This window comes from Ailuropoda melanoleuca, chromosome 12, assembly GCF_002007445.2.
Source record: "Ailuropoda melanoleuca isolate Jingjing chromosome 12, ASM200744v2, whole genome shotgun sequence".
Lineage (NCBI taxonomy): Eukaryota > Metazoa > Chordata > Mammalia > Carnivora > Ursidae > Ailuropoda > Ailuropoda melanoleuca.
The window spans coordinates 33487676-33508354 of NC_048229.1; the positions used below are offsets into that span (position 1 = coordinate 33487676).

General features: G+C 55.4%; 1 protein-coding gene across 1 annotated transcript in view; it reads right to left on the bottom strand.

The window, feature by feature from the left end:
- Positions 1-182: 182 nt before the first annotated feature.
- Positions 183-20679, bottom strand: part of MARK4 (microtubule affinity regulating kinase 4) — a gene marked incomplete at its 5' end in the record, with an annotated part of 28183 nt that continues 7686 nt past the window's right edge. The window contains 13 exons of the mRNA XM_034639001.1: positions 183-1488; positions 2775-2819; positions 3948-4226; positions 6751-6854; positions 8635-8852; positions 12142-12301; positions 12408-12517; positions 13864-13963; positions 14434-14553; positions 17441-17677; positions 19596-19652; positions 20295-20365; positions 20441-20506. Coding sequence (XP_034494892.1) covers positions 1152-1488; positions 2775-2819; positions 3948-4226; positions 6751-6854; positions 8635-8852; positions 12142-12301; positions 12408-12517; positions 13864-13963; positions 14434-14553; positions 17441-17677; positions 19596-19652; positions 20295-20365; positions 20441-20506 — 1904 coding nt within the window. The remainder of the gene's footprint in view (positions 1489-2774; positions 2820-3947; positions 4227-6750; positions 6855-8634; positions 8853-12141; positions 12302-12407; positions 12518-13863; positions 13964-14433; positions 14554-17440; positions 17678-19595; positions 19653-20294; positions 20366-20440; positions 20507-20679) is intronic.

Here is a 20679-nt window from a genome sequence, read left to right on the forward strand (position 1 = left end):
GCTCAACTCCTACTCATCCTTCCAAGCCCAAGTTCAGCACCATTTCCCCAACTCCCCTCCCGCTCTGTTCTGGGCTCCGCAAAGCAACGGTTTCTCTAGTGTTTTGTGTCAGAACCCACGTCCGCCACAGACAGGGGCTCCTCGTGTCTCCGTGTCCAGCACTGGGCCTGGCACGGAGTAGACACAGGTCAATGACTGTTTATTGAATAAATGTACTACTGGAGTAGGAAGTGGCTTAGAGTCCGGAATAACATGTGGGCGGGCACGTGACTGGATGAATGGGGGACAGATATAGGAACTGGGGGCCTCGTGGATGAGGCCGAGTTCTGTCCTGCCCTCCTCCACCATCATCCTTGACCCTCACACCCCCACCACGCCCAGTCTGCAGCTGAGAAAACGGAGGCTCGGAGAGAAGGAACCACTGGCCCAAAGTCACACACCGCCTCCTCCTCGTCTCACTCGCAGGTGAGGGCAGGGAAGGAAAAGCCCGGGGTCAGCGTGGGGGAGGGGGACTCTCCTAAGTTTATTGGGCGACAGGCTGCAGGTGAGGGGGCTGACAGGAGGAGGGGGGGTGTAATAACTTAAAAACCGGAGGTGACAGCGGCAGCTCCTCGAGAGATCTCTGCAGAGGGGAGGGTGTGGGGGTATTTACAAGGATTTGTACAAATCGCCCCGCGCCAGCCTGGGGCAGGAAGGGGGGGTGGGGGTCGAGCATGAGGGGAGGGGAGGGGAAGGAATCTGCCTCTCTCCCACTCCCAGCACCCCCATTCTCCAGTCTTTAGGCTCAGCAACCCTTCCTGCCCCTGCCCAAGGCCTAATTCTTGAGTTCTTGGGGGGGGGCAGGGATGGAAGAGTTTCCTCAGTTTCCCTTTCTGCCCCTAAAGTCTTCTTGGGTGACCCCCGGCAGGGTGAGGGGGACAGGACCAGCTGGAGGCTCCAGGAAGGGGCCAGCTCCCCCTGCTCGGCCCTCTCACGCTTCTCTCCTGCCCAACGGCCCCGGAGAACAGCACGGGGGACAGTCTCTGTCCCCACATCGGGTTCGCGGGAACCGAGGTGATGACAGAGGGAGACGCCCTCCCTGACCCCTTTCCCTGCCGTGGAGGTGAAGGGCACGAGGGAGAGGAAGAAGAGGGGACCCGGGCCGTGGCGGCTCAGAGCTCGAGGTCGTTGGAGATGCGGGTGACGAGGGTGCGGAAGGCCAGGGCGGTGCCCGCCACGCGGCGGAAGAGAACTCCCCGCAGGCCCGGCCGGGGCAGCTGGCAGACCTCCACTTCGAAGTGGGACAGGGGCTCGGGCCCGCCCGCACCCCCGTGCAGGCAGGCCAGCAGGAACGGCTGTGGCTGGCGGCAGCGGCAGCGGGCGGCCGCGGTGGCCTGGCGCAGAGCTGCCATCAGGGCCTCGGGCGGGCGTGAGCTGGTCAGCTTCACACTCCAGGGGAATCGGAGTAGCCGGGGGGCGGTTTCCGTTTGATCCCAAGGTAGATGGCAACTGGGGCGGGAAGATATTAGCGGTCAAAGACGGGAGAGGAGGGGAAGGCGACCCACGGTGCCCACCTGGGGACAGACTCCTAGACGTCCCTCGCAACCCGCCACCCTCTCTTACCCCAGGGGCAGTGACAGGGGTTCAGGTGTACAGATCGAGGGCCAGCTGGAGGCTACATTTCCCAGCCTCCGCGGCAGCCAGGCGCTGCCTTGTCTCTAAATTCCTAGGTGTCAGTGGAAGCGATGTGCGCGACCTCCCAAGGGGTATCTGGAAATGTCCGGGGGCTTTTAGATTATCGATGTCTTGGGATGGGGGTGCCGCTGACATTTATTAGGTCGAGAGGGGGCGTTCAGGGAGGATACACGTTCTGCACCGTGTGAGAAGCCCCGCACAACAAAGGAATGTTCCGCCTAAAGTACCAAGAGCGCTCCTCTTGAGAAGCATTCCACACCCAGTCTTCCGGTTTACGCAGGGCCCACTCGGCCTCTCAGCGCCAAGCTGAGCACGTGACTCGGTTCTAGCCAATGAGAGCATTCCACCTCCCTGCCTGCTGTGATTGGTTCAAAGAGGAGCATATGACTATATTCCACCAGAGTACTCCACCCTTCCGGCCACAGGCATTGGTTTAGGGATGGACATGTGACTCGGTTCCAGCCAATGAGAGTCAGTCCTGGGACCTTTGGGACTGGTGGGGAGGTTCTTTATTTGCATAGGGGTCTTTACACGGGGATTGTGTCAAACTGAAGCAGGGTGGGCGAGGTACAGGGCTGCTTGCTTTTGTAAATAAGAGTTACTGGAACCCGGCCGTGCCCGTCGGTTTTTGTACTGACTATGGCTGCTTTTGCATGACAATGAAAGAGCCGAACAGGCATGAGGGAGATGACCTGGCCCTCAAAGCCTAAACTGTGTACCATCTGGGGCTGTACAGGTAATGTCTGCCCGAGCTGCGGCAACAGTTGCGCCTTGTTGGATGAGAGGGGGTAGGAGGTGTGCTGTTGACAGCAGAAGTTGGTCATACATGGAAGAGGCTGGACGTAAGGATGGTCAAGGGACAGTGTGCACAGATGGGAATGGAAATGAGAGGAAGTTGTGGGGGCGGGGCATAAGAGGTGCGGGCAGAGGAAGGAGGGTCTGAGCGAGAGTTTAGGAAGCTGGCTTGAAGGATGAGGCTCAGGTCCCATCTATGGGTATGGGGGTGGTGGACAGGGGAGGTGCGGACACGAGCAGGGTCTGAGGCACGCAAAGGGGGCGGGGCTGGTGTGGCGGTCAGGGGTGTAGGCACAGGCACTCACCTTGTGACCTCAGGTCCCCCGATTCTCTCAGGTTCGTCTGTGACCCTAGAGCAGGGGAGGGGGGCAGAGTGTCTAATCTGCACATACAGCGCCCCCTCCCCCAACCCACAGCCTCCAGGACTCTGGGCAGCCCCTGCCTCTGGTCCCGGTCCTTTCCTGCTGGCTGGAGCTGGGCTGGGGAGGGCTGGGAGTCAAGATCTGAACTCCCTCTCCATGCCCAGAAGGGGAGCCCCTTCTGAAATGGTTAGTGCAGGTCGGAGGAAAGATACTGAAGAATTTGGAAGACAAGAGAGAAAGGGGTTGGGCAGAGACACACACCTACATATAGAAGGACAAGGACACACACACGCACCCCTCCTTCAGGCTTTGCTCAAATGGCACCTCCTCAGCGAGGCCTGCTCCATTTAAAACTGTACCTCTCTTCCCTGCTCTAGTTTTCTTCTCAGTGCTTATTTACTGTCTGGATCTCCGAGGAGAATGTCGGCTCTGCCTGGGCTGGGATTTTATAGATTCTGTTCACTCTACTCCAGGGTCTAAGATAGGGCCAGGCACACAACAGGCGCTCAGTGAATAAACATAAATCATTTTCCAAGGCAGCATTCTAAGCTCAGTCCATATACCACCTCATTTAGTCCACAGGACAACCCTACGAGGAAGGCACTGTTATTTCTATCCCCATCTTACAGAAGAGGAAAGCAAGGCCCAGAGAGGTTGAGTGACTTCCTCAAGGTCACTCAGCAGAGCTGGGGTCTGAACCTCAAGAGTCTGGCTCCAGAGGCCAGACTACTGTTTATGAAATGCGTAAAATGAACAGCCACACCCCACAACCAGTCCTCCTCCCGCACGCACACAGTCCGCCTCCCCCACCCCTGTACACACAGGTCAGACATGCAGACAGGGAGGCAGAGCCAGGGACAGCGGAGGGTGGACAGGACTTACTGATCTTGGATCCCTGGGGCAGAGAGGCGCCCGAAACGCAGCGGTTAGAGTTCTGCCGTTTAGAGGGATCGAGGGTAACCCTGTAGTGTGAGGAGGGAGGTGAAGGGTGACGGAAGAGGAGAAAGAGGAGGAAAAGGAGGAGATGATGGGGTACAGAAGGCAGAGCAGAGTAGAAGACAGGTTAGGACCCACTGCCCCCACCCCACCCCCACCCCCCACGTCCATGGGGCTCACCTTCGGGTCAGTTTGGAGGTCAGCTTGGTGAAGAGGTTGGTGGTGGGGCGGGGCCGCCCAGTGGGCAGGGGTGTGGCCTCGTGGGCCAGCGTGGGGGAGGCGGGGGGCCCGTTCTGCACACCCCCGCCTCCCCCGCCCCCTGCCCTCCGGTCCCGGACCTGGCCACCGTGGAAGGTGCTGCGGATGGTGGAACCGCGTGCCAGGCGGCTCCGCTCCCCCGATGGGGGAGCCAGGCTGTGACTAGAGGGAGAGGCGGGGGGCACCCGTGGGGTACCCGAGCTGTGGGCAGAAAGGAACAAGTCACAGTGGGGTCTCCAGGCAGGCCAAGGCCCCAGTCTCTCTGATTCTTCACTGTCCTGTCTTGAGATCAGAAACATTAAAAACTTAGAGCTCAGGGGGCGCCTGGGTTGCACAGCGGTTAAGTGTCTGCCTTCGGCTCAGGGCGTGATCCCGGTGTTATGGGATCGAGCCCCACATCAGGCTCCTCCAATATGAGCCTGCTTCTTCCTCTCCCACTCCCCCTGCTTGTGTTCCCTCTCTCGCTGGCTGTCTCTATCTCTGTCCAATAAAAAAAAAAAAATCTTAAAAAAAAAAAAACTTAGAGCTCAGATACAGGGCTGCCATGTACAGTTGGGCATGCTGTGTACTATAAAACCCGAGCTATTTTACTGACTCTTCTTTTTCCTAAGTCATATCTCCTTCAAACTGTCCTTTCTTCAAACCCTACCCGCTCCAAATGTACCTAACTATCCTCTCTCTAAACTCAGCAGCTGAACAGGTTCAGATACCTTTTTTTATGAATCCCTTGCCATTTGCCATCCAAACCTCAGGAGCCAAATCAACTTTGCAAATACTTCACTATATGAACTTTCATTATTCAAACTCGGGATAGGAATAGATGTGAACATCAAAGGTACTTATACTCAGTATGATAAATTTTGTGACAGGCGAGAAAGGACCCTCTTCTTAATTGTCTCAAGATGTTGTGTGGACAGTGGTGGCTCCAGCGTCCCAGGACCCTCCTCCAGACCCTCCCAGTCCTGACAGGAGGGGCCAGACCTACAATTTGTATCCTTCCAAGGACCCCAGGACCAGTCTGGATCTCTAAGAGGGAACCCTGTGGCAGATGCCACTACCTCTCCCTTGGAATCCATCCTCCTTGCTAACGGTGTGAGTGTTGCACATGGCCACCCAGCCAGAGACTACATTTCCCAGCTCCCTTGCAGTTAGGGATGGTCATGTGACTATTCTCTGGCCAATGGGCTACAAGCAGAAGTACTTTGTCCCATTTCTGGGTCAGGCCTCTCAAAAGCATGCAGCTTGCGCGCCTCTCTTTCCATCCTTCTTGCTGGTTGAGAAATGGTGGCAGCTGGTGCAGTGGCCTCAGTCCCAGAGCTGGAGCCTCAGGCTGAGTTTGGCAGAAACAATCTGGGTCCTTGGAGGACCCTGCCTGCCTACCTCTGGATGGCTCTATCAGAGAGGCCTAAACCTCCTTCTCATTTAAGCCACTGTCCCCTGGGGTCTCTTCGTTACACCAGCTGAGGCTACAATCCAACTGACACACCGCCTCTCGACCAAAGCTGGAAGGCTGTGCACTATAGTGTTTACAAATACACACGCTGCAGTCAGTCTGGAATCTTTGCTCCTTGACTTACAAGCTGTGTGGCCTTGGACAAGTTACTTAACCTCTCTGAGCCTCATTTCCTTAGCTGTAAAATGGAGATACCGGGATCTACCTCCCAGAGTTGTCAGGGGCATTCAACCAGCGAATACACACTAAAGCCTGGCATACAGTTCCTGCTTGACGAATACTCACTATTATTTTTATTTAATGACCACAAAATAAGCACTTCCTCATCGAATGCCTTCTATGTCACAGACCCTGTGCCAGGCACAGGACGCACTTGATCTCCACCAGATCCCTCTAACGGGGCCTAGAGGCAGAGGACATTAGCCCGGTCTTACAGAGGAGGAAACCGAGGCTCAGAGACTCACCCGAGGTCATCCTGCTAGCACAGTGCAGAGGTGATATTTGAACTTAGAACTCAGCAGCCACAGAATCACTGCTTTCAACCACTCCATATCCTGTCCCCACCAAGCAGTAACACTCATGTCAGGTGTTCCCCACAGTGCACCTTAGTGTCGCGCCCTGGAGTCCTGGTGGGTGGGAATGTCATTATCCTGAAGCCCGCCCCACTCCTAGATTTGAATCTTGATGTGAACGAATTCATCCCCCTCTCCCCCCTCCCCTGTTTTTTTAAGTAGGCTCCATGCCTAACGTGGGGCTTGAACTCACGACCCTGAGATCAAGAGTTGCGTGCTCTACCGACTGCACCAGCCAGGCACCCCTAATTCATTCCCTTTTTATTCTCCAGCCAGTCTGCACTGCTTTCCCTCACTTGCCAGCTGAAAGAGACTGAACAGACTCAGGAAAACTAGTTTGAAAATCAGCCAACAAGAGGATGTTGAAGCCGTGACATTCTGGGGCTTCTCTCAAGTTCTAAAAATTGATCATTCAAAAAAAAAAAAAATCAACTCAGTTTTCCAAGGCTCGTAGGCGGAGAACAGGGCAGACTGCTTTCCTGGGGCTGATGACTAACTAATTAATTAAGAAGGGAAGATTTCAGGGGGGTCAGGCTGGGGGTGGGGGTGGGGAGGACATGGGTAGATTCTGCCAAGGGAAGGGCAGACACACACACGCCCCAGGCCCCATGGCACCCCTTCCCCACAATGGTTATCATCTTCGCTCAAGGAGGGCCCCGCTCCCTTACACCCTGCTCCCCGCTGCTGCCCCCCTCCATACCTGTTCTCTTTGCCATTTGGCAACAGGGACGGGCGCTCAGCCCCAGGGCGTTCTGTGCAAACGTAGGTGTTTCTGCGGGTCATCATGCTGGGAGGAAGGTTGTTCTGTGGGAGACATGGCCAGGAGGGAGTGAAGGGGCGGAGGGATACCTCTTAACTCCCCACTTATCCTCCCTGGCCTCCCTCAATATGACCGAGGCAGGGATCAAGGCTGAGCAGGTGATGGTTTACTCTGGGAGAAAGGAAAGGTTAACCAGCCATCCTGGCAACTCAGGCTAAGGGTCAGGGAGCTGAGACAGGGGTGCTGAGGGACAGCGGGTCAGAGCGGTGCCCAGGGGGCAGGCTTTCCCACTCTTCCAGCTCTGCCCCACCTGGGTACAGGGCAGCCGCGTGAAGCTTTTTGTAGCCTTATTCACCACGCACTTGCTGTCTCCTCCTGGCCTTTGCACGGCCGGCCCACCTGCTTGATACTCCTCCCACCTTTCCCCTCCACTCACACCTATGTATCTTCCAGGTGTCGGTTCATCATATAGTTGGCTGAGTCAGGTGCCTTCTTGGGGCCCCCACTGCCACCTCGATCACTTTGTATCTGTCCCCTTATCCATCCCCACCTGCCCTGGACTGCAACCCCCCTTGGGTCGGAGTGCACGTCGGGATTATGCCGCCTCCCCAAACGTGCTGGGACGTGATCCCTGGTTTTCGATCCTCTGGAAGTTTCTCTAAGGTTGGTGTTATTCCTTCTTTCAGTGTTTGGCTGAACTCCACCACTTGGAGCCTGGAATTTTCTTTCTGGGAAAGTTTTAAGTTATGGATTCCAGGTCTTGAACAAGAATATAAGACTGTTTAGCTTTTCTGTTTCTTCTTCCTTTATTGACTTCTATTATTTTCTTCCTTCTACTTTGGGGGGGGGGCTAATTTGCTGTTCTACCTTTTTGAGGTGTGGGTTTATCTTAACAATGAGAGCCTTCATGTATTGAGTGCTTACTGAGCTGGACGCTGTGGGCGGTTAGTTTATGTCCAAGATCTTACAAGGGCCTCACGACAATCCAAGTCCTCGGATGAGTCCATTTCACGGGGTGGAATACTGAGGCTCAGAGAGTGAAGTCACTTGCTCACCAATGCAATTCAAGCTCTGGTTCGTGTGGCCTCAGAGGGCTGACCCCTTACCTGTGACCTGCCTCCACTCCTGGCTCTGATGGGGGGCGGGGGGTTCTCAACCTCCTGTTTTAAGGAGCTGTAGAAGCAGGAGAGCCAAATACCACATTCCCCAGACGCCTCTGCAGCTCAGGACCCACGTACGAATGGGTTCTGCCAACCTTTGTACTCCGGAAGATCTGGAAGGTGGCAATGGGGTAGCAGTGGCCTTCTGTCCCCTGTGACTTCTGCTCACACGGGCAAGGTCACGAGATGAGGGTCTTTGCCTCAGCAGAGCCCCAGTGCCTGTTTTTAGAGTTCCCAGCATTGAGGGGCCCTTTTGGTAGAGAACAAAGTTTCTGAGTCTTGAATTACGGTCATGACCATGTGTTCTGGAAACTCAACAGCGCTAGGATCCGCCCAGAGGCAGCAGCCCCCTCCGTGGGTCAGTTCTGCGGTGGTGATGTCTAACCAGCTGCCTGCCCCACCAGCCCTTCCTACAATTTTGTAAGTACCTCATCCCCTGTATGAAATCCTTCCTACTTAAGCAAGGAGAGTGCTTCTTTCTGACACTGAAGGCTAATTTCTACGCTGGAGTCCAGCACAAGCTCGGGAAGAGAGAGAGCCCTCAAAAGCCCATGGGCTGAACGAATGAACAGACAGAACAAGGAGTCCTGGTTGGTGGTCTGCGGAATGGTAGGGTCTGAAAAGTGTGAACCAGGCGGCCACACCCCCAGCCCTGGCCACTCACAGGGGTGCTCGTGCTGTCCTTCCGCCGCTCTGGGATCTCTGCCTTGTTGGGGTTGTGGGCGCTGCTGACCATGGGGCTGGAAGGGGGCAGCCCCCGGCTCCCGCTTCCGGCAGCACTGCAGCTCGCCTTCCGGCCTGGCAGGCGCTCCTCCTTCAGCTCCGTCTCCCCGGTGCTGGTTGGGCTGCGCTTGGGGTGCAGGGGTGCGGGGGATGGGCCACCTGGTGGAGGGAGGGGACAGTTAGGGCTCATGTCACCTGGAAGAGCCAGAACCTACTCTGGGTGATCCTTAGAACCTCAGAATCCCTCACATAGGCTGCAAGCTCTGCATGGGCCACGCTGACACTATCTGTCCACGCGACAAATGCACACACTGCCCCCCAACTCCACGGAAATGACACGATGCACGTGTAGGTTATTCACGGCATCGCTCTTTTTTTTTTTTCTAAGATTTTATTTATGAGAGAGAGAGAGAAAGCATGTGCTGGGGGGGAGGGCCAGAGAGAGGGACAAGCAAACTCCCCACTGAGCAGGGAGCCCGATGCGGGGCTTGATCCCAGGACCCCGAGACCATGATCTGAGCTGAAGGCAGACGCTTCACTGACTGAGCCACCCACTCACCCCGCATCGCTATTTTTTAAAAAGATTTTATTTATTTGAGAGAGAGGGAGAACGAGCAAGGGAAGGGACAGAGGGAGAGGGACAAACGGACTCCACAGTGAGCATGGAGCCTGACATGGGGCTTGATGCCTGGACCCTAAGATCAATGACCTAAGCCGATGTCAGACACTTAACCGACTGAGCCACCCAGACTCCCCGGATCGCTATGTTTTTTTAAGGCCAAAAGATTGGGAGTGGCCTAAGTGCCCCGTAAGAGGGGAATGGCTAAGTGACGTCACGGTACCCCTGTACGCTGGAATACCATGCAGCTATGAGGCGGGAGCTGCTTATGTACCAAGACAGAACGATCTTCAAGACAGACCGCAGAGCAGAAAAGGCAGGGCCTGAGGTCTAAGGTGTGAGGTCATTTGTATAAGGGGAAATGTGCAGATTCCTATAGATCTCTATTTACTTGCTTATATATGAACTTCTTAAAAGGCTATTATTTGTCTTAAAAGGTGAGAATATTACCTTCGTGGTATATGAATGTTAGCATTGTATTCATATATCTTTTTGTCTTTTTTTTTAAACTTTTTTAAGGGGGGAGGGGTAGAGGGAGAGAGAATCTCAAGCCTACTCCCCACTGAGTGCGGAGCCTGTGACATGGGGCTGGATTTCGCGACCTCACGATCTGAGCCAAAATCCAGAGTCAGAAGCTCAAGCGACTGAGCCACCCAGGTGCCCCTACGTTTCTTTTCTTCTTCTCTATCTCCTTCCCATATCTATCTTTATATACAGTCGACCCTTGAAAACACGGGTTGGAATTCTGCGGGGCCACTTCTATGTGGATGTGTTTCGATAAATACTGTACCATACGGCAGACGTCTTTTCCCTACGACTCTCAGAAGGACATTTTCTGTTCTCTAGCTTGCTTCATGGTACGAATACGGTACCTACCCCACACCACATGTATGTGTGGATGGACTATGTTATCCGTGAGGCTTTCGGTCAACGGCAGGCTATCAGCAGTTACATTTGGGGGGAGTCGAAAGTTATACGTGGGTTTTCAACGGCACAGGGGGTTGGTGTCCTAACCCCTGCCTTGTTCAGGGATTAACTCTTTATAGATGGGTAAACTCGCTCCCAAACCGGTCACGGGGGCTGCCTCCAAGGACAACTGGAGGCTGGAGATGGGTGTTTGATGAAAACTTTTTTACTGTCTACCCTCCTTGTACTATCAAACCTTGAAGGCTGTGACTGTATTCACCCCAAAAACAAAACAAACACATCTGGTCCCTTGGAACATCTTAGGAAATCATGGTCTCAGAACCAGTGGGTTTAAGCGTGTTCATGAACTTTGGAGAGTTGAAACTTCTACGTGTTATGTCCTCAGGAAATTTAATGCCCCAAAGTCCCAGCACCATTAACAGGCTCTGCAATGAGGGGCAAGGGGCACCCGTCGACAATCCTCCAAGAACCCCGGAAGCCCAGAAGTTCTCCATGTGGGTGTGCTTTAAGGTTATATGTCGTAACCAGAGGATGTTCGAGTCACAAGCTTCTTAGCGACCTTCTGTGCCAACCTGGCTATTTTACAGGTGGAAAGAGGAACTCCAGGGGAAGGGGAATGGCTTGACCATCCAGAATCCCACCCTTCCTGTTTAGGACCGGGCTTGAGTTTCCTGACACCCCCGTCCCCATGCTAGTGCCTGTCCCAGAGTAAAGCGTTATGAAATAGGGCTGCAAAATAAGGGACAGTCGGACACCACGCTGGCTGTTCCTTACACGGCTAAACTCGGCGTTACCATGTGACCCGGCAAGTCCACTCCTAGCTACACGCCTGAGAAATGAACACATACATCCATACAGAACCCAGTACACGGACTGTCATGGCAGCATTATTCGCAAGTGCCAAACGGCGAAAACAACGCAATGTCCCTCAGCTGACGAATGGAAAACCAAAATGCGGTAGGTCCACGACACGGAATATTACTGGGCTGTTAAAAGGGATGAAGTGCTCGTCCACGCTAAACTGTGGATGAAAACGTTATCCTAAGTGAAAGGAGCCAGACACAAAGGGCCATATATTGTATAATTCTGCTTACATGAAATGTCCAGGATAGGGCAATCTGCAGAGCTTGGTATGTGAATTATATCTCAATAGAGCTGCTTAAAGAATAGTTGGGATTTTATCTATCTGTGCACGTTCTCTCATGGAAATAAATAAAATCTTTAAAAAATTTAAAAAAGAGAATAGTTGGGAGGATTCACATCTGAGAAGGGTGTGGGTAAGAGACCTCTTGGAAGTTTCCATGCCTAGTCTGTGGTGGTGGTGGCCAGCTCTATCTTCTGCGGGATGATATCTTTCAGTTACAGAACGTGGGATAGAGAAGGTGTCTGTCCAGCCCCCTTCCCTGAGGAAGGGACTTTCAAAATTTCAGTGCAGAGGAGAGCCAGAGGGCAGGCTCTTAGCAGCCAATTTGTGCCACGTGTCCTCCTGTGTCCTGATCACAGCAAACCCTGACGTGAGAGCTCTATCCCTGACAGGTAGACCAAAGGGATTCCAGCTATCACTTGGGCTGGTCTCTAACACGGAGACAGAAGGGCACAGATTGGGAAAAAGATAAGGTGAGATAAGTAAGAGAGAAAGGAAAAGCCAGAGGAAGAGAGAGGAAGCAAGAAAAATAGAGAATCTGCTCTGGATGCTTTTTCGGTTTCTAATCCCTTCCTGATCCTGGCTGTGTGTTCCCGCCTCCAAGTTCTCTATAATGTATCTTTATACGAAATTCCTCCCTTCTCTGCAGCTGGCTCGAGCAGGGGTTTCTGTTGCCTGTGGGCCAGACAACCCTGATATAAGGCAGGTCTGAGGGCTTGGGGCCCGCCATGGTGTGTGAGGGTGCGGGCCATACTCACAGAAGTCGCTATGCCTCCGCTGGCGGTGGTAGGTAGAGGAAGCACTCCGTTGTCCTTTGCTGTGGCTGGTGCCTTTGCTGGAGCTCGTTCCATTGGTGGTGTCGCTGGGCGCCCGCACCCGTGCCAGGGCCAGCCCCGGGGTGCCCCGGTCCCCACCCTCCTGCAGGAGGATGACAGACAAGGAGCCTCAGCCTCTGTCCCCTCTGCCCCAGAAGTCCCTCCACCCCAGGCATCGCGCATCCCAAATGCCCCTGGCGCCTTCTGACCTCAGTCTTCCTGCCCAGCAGGAGGTAGGTGGCGGTCACTTCGTTGTACTTCTGGCTCGTCAAGGCCTCTCTGATTTCTTCCCGCGTGTAGCCCATACCCACCATCACCTCTGGGAGAGGGAGATGGACAGGAGGTTCAATCTCCCCAGACCCTTCCCTTCCGCTCGTTTCCGCATCACATAGCAACGTCTGCTCTTCGGCCTGTTCAGTATCCGTTCCCCCTTCTGCCAGCAGCACCCTGACTGCCTTGGAAGGACAAGTCTTTCCTGTTCAGATCACCTGGCCGACTCCTGCCTGTGCCAAACCCCCTAAAGCAGGTACATAACCCAGGTGTGACCAAACAGAGTCTTCCATCCCCAAGGCCACACTGATTGCTTCAGGGCAGGCATATGACACAGGTCTGGCCTTTTGGAATGCTTCACACCCAAAATCACGTTGACTGGCAAGGTGGGCATATGACCTGGCTCTGGGCAATCAGAGCATTCCACCCCCAAGGCCAAACTGATTGGTTCAGGGTTAGCCAATGGGCACCAGCCTAGAGCTTCTATCGGAACATTTAGGAAAGTGGCTCCTCTCCTGGATGGGGTGTCCAGGCTGCTAGGATGTGCTGTTGCCAGCTTGTGCCTGCGGCCAGAGCTGCCTGGGAAAGAAGCCCCCACTAGGATTCCCAACAACTGTGTCTGAGCACCTGAATCCAGCCGTGCCTGAAGGCCGGCATACCCTGGCCTTTTTAATTAATGTGAATGAATCGCTTACGACGATTAGGTTATAAGCATAAAAGATGGCTGACGTTAACAATTTTGACCTATAAAAATGGTAGTTTCAAATGGTTTAGCCTATTATTAGTCTTATTATTGGCTTAAGCTAGAATGGCTTGGGTTTTCTCTTATGTACAACCACAAAAGTCCTGATTAATGCAGCCAACTCTGATGGCCTTGAGGGTTACTGGAGAGTTCCTAAAGGACTCTTTCAGGGCTAATGCCTTAGGGATCAAGAGTTCAAGGGCTCCAGGCTGGAGGATCTGGGACCAACAGGTTGGTGGGTGAGCCCGTGCCCACATGGGGGTTTTCCCCAAACATGCGGGTTACAGATGACTTGTGCCCAAACACTTCTGGACGTGATCTGTAATTTCTTTTTGTGTCTTAATAGTCAAAACTAAGTATTTTATATCAATTAACTCATTTAATGTATTAACCACCCTATGATAGGATCTACCATTGTCCCGTTTTACAGATGAGGAAACAGAAGCACCGAGAGGAGAAGCCACTTGCCCAGGGTCACACAGCTAGAAAGTGGCAGCACAGGGATGAGAGCCTAGACTTCTCCGCTCTCCCTAACTGCCTTGCAAACTTCTCTCATGCGCTGACCGGAGGGGCAGGGGCTGGGAAGCTCCCACCCCTGGCTCTGTGGCCCGTCGCTCTGAGGAGCTGGGGCACCTGCTGTCCCTGACCCTCACCGATTCGCTTGGTGTCCCCGAAGTCCTCCTCAGGCTCCGTGTATGGCTTCAACTCCTCACCCTCATAGCCGATGTTGATCCATTTGTCTTTCATGATTTGCTGCAGGACGGGGGCACAGGACACGGAAGGGGGAAGACAGATGTCAGAAGAAACTGGGGGAAAATACGCTCCCCACCACCCAGGCAGGCCCCCAGGTAGGGCTACCTGCCCCACCCCCCACCTCCAAGACCTAACACCCCAGAATCAGGGCTTCCTGACAGCTAGCGCCTCCTCACCCGCACCCCCAGCACCCCTGCCAGAGCCTCCCGATGTCACCTCCCTCCTCCGCATCATCTGGGTCCCCAGCACCCTATAATCAGCCTAAGGAGCTCATTAGCTAATTACTGGCATGGCGGGGAGTGGGCGAAGCTGTTTGGGGGTGGCGCTGAGACGGGCCCGGGAGCCTTTTCCGGGGCTGCCGGGCTCCCCTCCCCCTTCCAGCCGCGCTCAAGCAGATGGACCCCGGGGCGGGGGGGGGGCGGAGTGAGGGCACGAAGGCTGACATGGGAGGGTGTGGGGCCGGGGCTTACCTCCAGAGTACAGCGTTTAGCTGGGTTCAGCACCAAAAATCTCCGCAAGATGCTCTCACAGTCTGTTGACATGTAGAAAGGGACCCGGTACTTCCCTCTGAGGACTCGCTCCCGCAGCTCCTGGGGGGACGGGGTTACTGCGGGAGGGCTCCGCCCCACCTCCCTACCCATCTTGCACACGCACACACGCACAGCTTTCTCCCAACCCCCAAACAGAAGCAACAGGTGGCAAAGCCCCACCCCTCTTCCTGACTGCAATACCCTGTCTGTGAAATGGGAGCCCTGTAGGCAACTTCACTCCGAGGAAACCTCACGGAGAAAGCGATTTCTACAAGCCTGGTCGGACGGGAGGCGGCATCCGGGGCCTGAGTCTCCTTCTCTGTACCCAGGGCTCACAGCACCCACTTCACCGGCCAGGGTGTGAGTGAGTGTAAGTAAAATGCCCAGCACATGTCCGGCCCAGAGTAAGTGGTACTTCAGCGTGAGGCTTAGGAAGGAGCAAGAGTGGGCGGGAGGGGGGATCCTGCCCACCCGCCTCCCGCCCCGGGACACCCCTACCCTAGGCATGCCTGTCTTTCCAAAGAACTAGGAGACCCTGGCAGTCTCCAAGAATGAGAACTGATTTACAAGCTGACCTTTTTTTTGGTAAAGGGCCTTTTATGAGGGGCCCTGCCAAGATGGAGAAAATAAATTCCACGCGCCAGGCCATAGCGGACCAGGGTGAGCCCCTTCCATCCTCAGGAAATGGAGGGAGGCAGGTGGTGTGTGTGGGGGGTTTGGGGGGAAGTCTCTGCGTGGAGCTCTGTGTGGGGGACGGGGACTGGTCTGGGAGCTCCCTTCCCGGCATTCTCCTAAAAGGGCTGGAAGAGGCATGTGCCTGCGAGCCTCCTGGGTCTGCAGATCAGCGCAACCCCAAAGGGTTGTGAATATTTAATAATAACGAGTATCACTTTCAGAGCAGAGCACTTATCCCGGGCCGGGCAGGGTTCCAAGTGCTTTATATGCATGGTACATCTGTGCTCACAACAAAGCTGTGAAGCGGGGCTATGATGCCCATTTTTCAGACAAGGAAGCTGAGGCCTAGGGAGGTAAGTCTTTTGTGCGAGGAGCGTCCAGCCAGAAAACGGCAGGGCCGGGGCTGAACCCCAGGCAGCCTGGCTCCGGAGCCCGCGCTGTGTAACCAGCGCACCACACCGCCTCTGTCACGAGGTGGTGAGGAGCCATCGGGCCATCAATGCCACCACCGGCATGGCTCCCGAGAGTTAACACTGGGCCAGATGCCAGGTCCCGGGGGGCGGGCTTCAGACACCCAGTTGGGGGGCCCTAAGTGCATATGCTTAACGTCCCCATCTTACGGTGGGGATGCAGGTTCAGAAACGGGGTATGTCCCAGGTCACTTTGCAAGGAAATGACAGAGCGGGGACCTGCACCCAGCTGCCTGTCTCCTTTGCCTGGAAAGGTTTCCAGGGGCCTGGTGGAGAAAACAGGACAGCAGGAGGTGGCAAGGTCCTGGGGCAGGTGAGATGCTGGCCTGGCCCTCTGAAATGGTCTCTTGGCTTTATGCTTGTGGTTCAGATTATTCTGCAACCACGAACACTGCACGCCTGATCTCAGCGAGCCCTTGAACCCCTGCTACAAGGCTCGTTACCTGACAGACCTGAACAGAGCGGGAGCCTGAGGCTCAGAGGGGTGGGTGGCTCGGCGGAGGCCTCTGTGGAGAAAGGGCTCCCTCCCCCTCATCACTCAGGTCCCTACTCTTGCAGCCTGTGCTGGGCAGCGACTTCCCTGACCTCCTGAGCGTTCCTCGCAGGCCACCTCGAGCAGGACCGAGCATTCCTGTTCGCACCACTGGAACCCCATCGCGAGGAAACGCCGCTCACCCCAAACTGAGCGGGGCCCTGCGGCCCAAGTGGCCCAAGCGCCACAAAGCTCCACAAAGCCACGCCATGAAAGACAGAGGAACCGCTCGAGATGAAAGGAGACTTTTTAAAGACACAGGTCAACTGCGGACAACTCGGGAGCCCAGAGCAACACTGGAGCGGGAGAGAAAGAGCTACGAGGACACTCTCAGGACGGCTGAGGACATCTGAGCACGGCCAGGACTGAACCATGACGGTTCTCCCCTCGTGTGGCTGCAGACAGGAAAATAACCCTGTCTCGGGAGGAACCCACCGTGTGTCCCCTCCAGGGACAGAGGGACGTGGTGTCTGCAACTAACCCCCGAAAGTTCCATCAGTAACGATGCGCCTGGACAGACTGACAGGGCCCGTGAGCCCCCATGCTAGCTACCGGAGCGTCTCCTGGAAGGTAGTTCTTTCCCCCACAGCGCTGGCCAGTCTCTGACGCGATGTATGTTTTGCTTATTTATTTGCTTTTCGGCCAGGCTCTGCTCTTTCCCTTGAGGGCAGGGATTTTTCCGTTTGATGTGCCCGATTCAAAGGTTGTGAGTGTGTTCCCTGAGTTCTGTGGCCATCACCAGGCAGTTCTAGAACGTTTTCATCCCCCCAGGGAAAGCCTGCTCTCCCACTCCCCAGCCTGGGGCAACCATTCGTCTGCTTCCTGCCTGGACGTGCTTGTTCATAGAAATGGCATCGCACAACTGGTGGCCTTTGTGATTGGCTTTCCCCACCTAGCGGGCTCTCAAGGTCCAGCACGTTCGAAGGCAGAGATTTTTGTCTCTTTTGTTCATACTGTATCTGCAAAACCTACAACAGAACCTGCCTCCCCGCCATGGAGGGCAGTAAACGTCCACTGAGTGAATGAGGGAGGGAGCCGGGATTTGAACCCAAGCCTGCTGGCTGCAAAGCCTGTGTCCTGGGCCCTAATGCACCATGGTCCACGTGGGCTGGCCACACGACCGACTGTGGGGACCTGGGTCCTGCTGTGTGACCTCAGGCCAGCCCGGCCCCTCTGGGCCTCTACAGAGCAGGTGTGGGGGGAGGGACTGGGGGGCCGGGGAGACCCTCCCAGGGGGGATTAAGACCTCCACGCCGGCCCCGCCCAGCACCTTGAGGTTGTGCCCGTCGAAGGGCAGGGAGCCGCTGACGAGGGTGTACAGGATAACGCCGAGGCTCCAGATGTCCACCTCCGGCCCGTCGTACTTCTTGCCCTGGAACAGCTCTGGGGCGGCGTACGGGGGGCTCCCACAGAACGTGTCCAGCTTTGAGCCCAGCGTAAACTCGTTGCTGAAGCCAAAGTCAGCGATCTTGATGTTGGCCTCGGCGTCCAGCAAGAGGTTCTCGGCCTGGGAGAGGGCAGAAGGTGGACGTGTGGGGCGGACGGGAGCGCCGGCTCTGGAGCCTTCCCATACCGACTGTGGCCCGGTCCCCTACTCCCTGTGTGACCTTGGGCAGTGACTTTATCTGTCTGGGCCTCAGTTTCCTCAGCCAAAGAAGGAGGATAATCATAGCTTCTACCTTGCAGGGCTGTCTGAGCATAAGTGAATCCTAAAAGGCCTAAAACGATCTTTCGATCTTTAGTACCCAGTAAGCACCGCATAACATTAGCCATTATTATGCCATGTGGTCTGCACAGCTGGGGGTCCTCAGGCAATCTCCTGCCCCTTTCTGAGCCTCAGTTTACCCAGCAGGGAAAAAAAAAACATGATCACTGACTGCTCAAGACTCATAAAAATGAAAAAAAAAATCAAGGTTCTGTCTACTTTTGGCAGCATGCATTCTTATAAATGCCATTTCACGAGCAAGGAAACTGAGCCTTAGGGAGACCATCTCGTGCCCACAGCAAGAAAGGGGCACAGCTAGACTCCAAAAGAGGCCGGCCTCACTATGGCTTGACCGTGGAAGGGGCCTCCAGCTTCCTGCCTCTTGCAGATCTGGATACACACACCCACCCTTCAGAGTGTTGCCCATGTCTGGCCGGTCCCAGCCACAGCCCTTCCCCCGGCCAGGCCACCAGCACCTCCGGCTTCCCCGCGGTCCCCCTACCACCCTTCCCCATCTCCAACCCGACACGGGCAGAGGACCCACACGGGCACACCTCAACGTAATGGCATCTCAAACTTGCTCAGGGGTGACACTTCCCTTCCTGGCGTTTGAGGCTCTGCCACCCAGGCACAACCCCGTGCCTGGGTCGGTTGGTCCCTCAGGTTGGCCCCCACCCCCGGCAGGCACTAACCACATCCCCGAAATCCCTTTCAGCCACTTCCAGAACCCTCCACCAGGGGGCGTGCCTCCTCCAGGTGATGCAAACTCCCAAGCCTCAAGGGGCTTTCTCAGAGGGGTGGGTACAGAGTGTGTCTAGAAACTTCTACAGCGATTTGACAGTCGATTTTTAAGGTGTTTTTTTAAATGTAATAATAATAGTTCTAAAAAACTGGTCTTGTATTTTGGACATCTTTTTTTTTTTTTTTTTCCACTTCATTTTTACTGTACTTCACAAAAGTATGTGTCACGGTGGATTGGGAATTGAAAATACTAAAAAAACCCGGTCCTTCACTACGGGTACCTTGAGAAGACCTTCCTTAAGGCACAGGGCCTAGCACACCGCAGGTGCTCCAGAAACGAGAGTCAAGACAACTGGACTGAGCGGGACAAATGTTTCTCTCTCCCGTCTGAGTCGAGAAGCCCTGAGACATGTGGTTCTCTCAGGGTGGGAGGTGTGGAGCAGGGGGTCCAGGCTGGCTGAGTCCCTTCCCCTCCCGGAGCGAGGCTCAGGAGCTCTCTCTCTCTCTCTCAAAAGTCCTTCTCACGTTTGGAGATGCCTGCAATTCTAAGACCCAGAGGCCACGTGACTCTGGGTCTCTAAAACCTCAGCTCTCAAAGGTTCCTGAACGTCCTAAAGTCTGAGAGATGCCAAGGCCCCAGAGGCACTGAGAGTGATGAACCCCTTATCACGTCCTGTGTCCTTGTTCAGCACATACGCAATCGCGTGGGGCGTCCTAGGACATTTTGTTTCTTTTCCTTTGTTCTCTCCTCCTGCCCCCGCCACCCTACCTGCTCCCCCAGCTGCTGGCCTTCCTCTCCTACGGAAGTTTGGGAAAGAGTCAAGGGGCCCTGGATGCTGAGGGGGGAGGATGGGGAGAAAAGCGGGGGAATGTGGAGGCTATAGGGGATCCCCAGGGGGACTGGAGGCGGGACTGGGGACAAGTGGGGGGGGTCTGTGGATTGAGGTGGGGAGCTTATAGTGAGGTGGGGGGGGCTCACCTTCAGGTCCCTGTGTACAATGTTTTTCTGGTGACAGTAGTGCACAGCTGATACGATCTGGAGGGGACGGAAGAGAAAGTCAGTTACTTGTGGCCCCAAACCCCTCGGCCTCTCTCCGACCTCATAAACCTCCTCATGGCCAAGACCCAGGGCCCCAGGCCTCCCCCAGGCAGAGGCCGAGATGCCGGGGCCTCACGGTCCAATTCAATCACAGCGGGAAAAGCCATGGGCCCTGCACAGACCCACATCCCCACGCAGACGCCCGGACACCCTCAGATTCCCGGACACCCTCCCGGCAGGGGCCTTGGAACCAGGACATCACAACTAATCCCCTCCCGACTTTCCCATCTGGAAACGCACATAAGAACACTGCATATACCCGTAGATAGACACTGGGCCCCAACACAGCCAGTATAGCCCCACCAGGGCATCTGGACAGTCGCAGACCAACACCCTGGCTCAAATCCCTTCCCCCAACAAAGTCAGACACACGCGTCGGGACCCTGGCACCTGTTAGCCACACCCCTACACACCGGGCCTACCCTCGCACCCGCACGTCTCACACCTGCACACCTGCATCAGAGCACCCCCACACCTGGGCGTCTGCACGCTCATGGACACCCGGACTTACGCCCCCAGACCCCCTCCTGCTCGGGGACAGGGGCGCCGCTCCCAGTCCTGCCCGCAGCCGTTCCGCACCTGTCGGAACTTGGCTCGAGCTTCCTTCTCCTTCATACGGCCGTGGGACACGAGGTAGTCAAACACTTCTCCTGCAGGGCAGAGGCCAAGCGGGGTCAGCGAGGGGTGTGGGGGCACAGGGGGCAGGGCGGGGAGGGACGCCTCACCGGCACTTGCGTATTCCATCACCAGGTACAGCGTCTTCTCTGTCTCGATCACCTCGAAGAGCTTCACTGCAAAGACCCGGGACGGCAGGAGGCGGGGGGGAGAGCAGGGTTATGCGGGAAGAGACCCCCCAGATCTGCCCACACTCTGTAACTATACATGTGCTGACCAGAACACCCCTTACACAGGAAGGCTCCATGGCTCCCTACTGATGGGAAGATTTTCCAAACTCCTCCGCCCT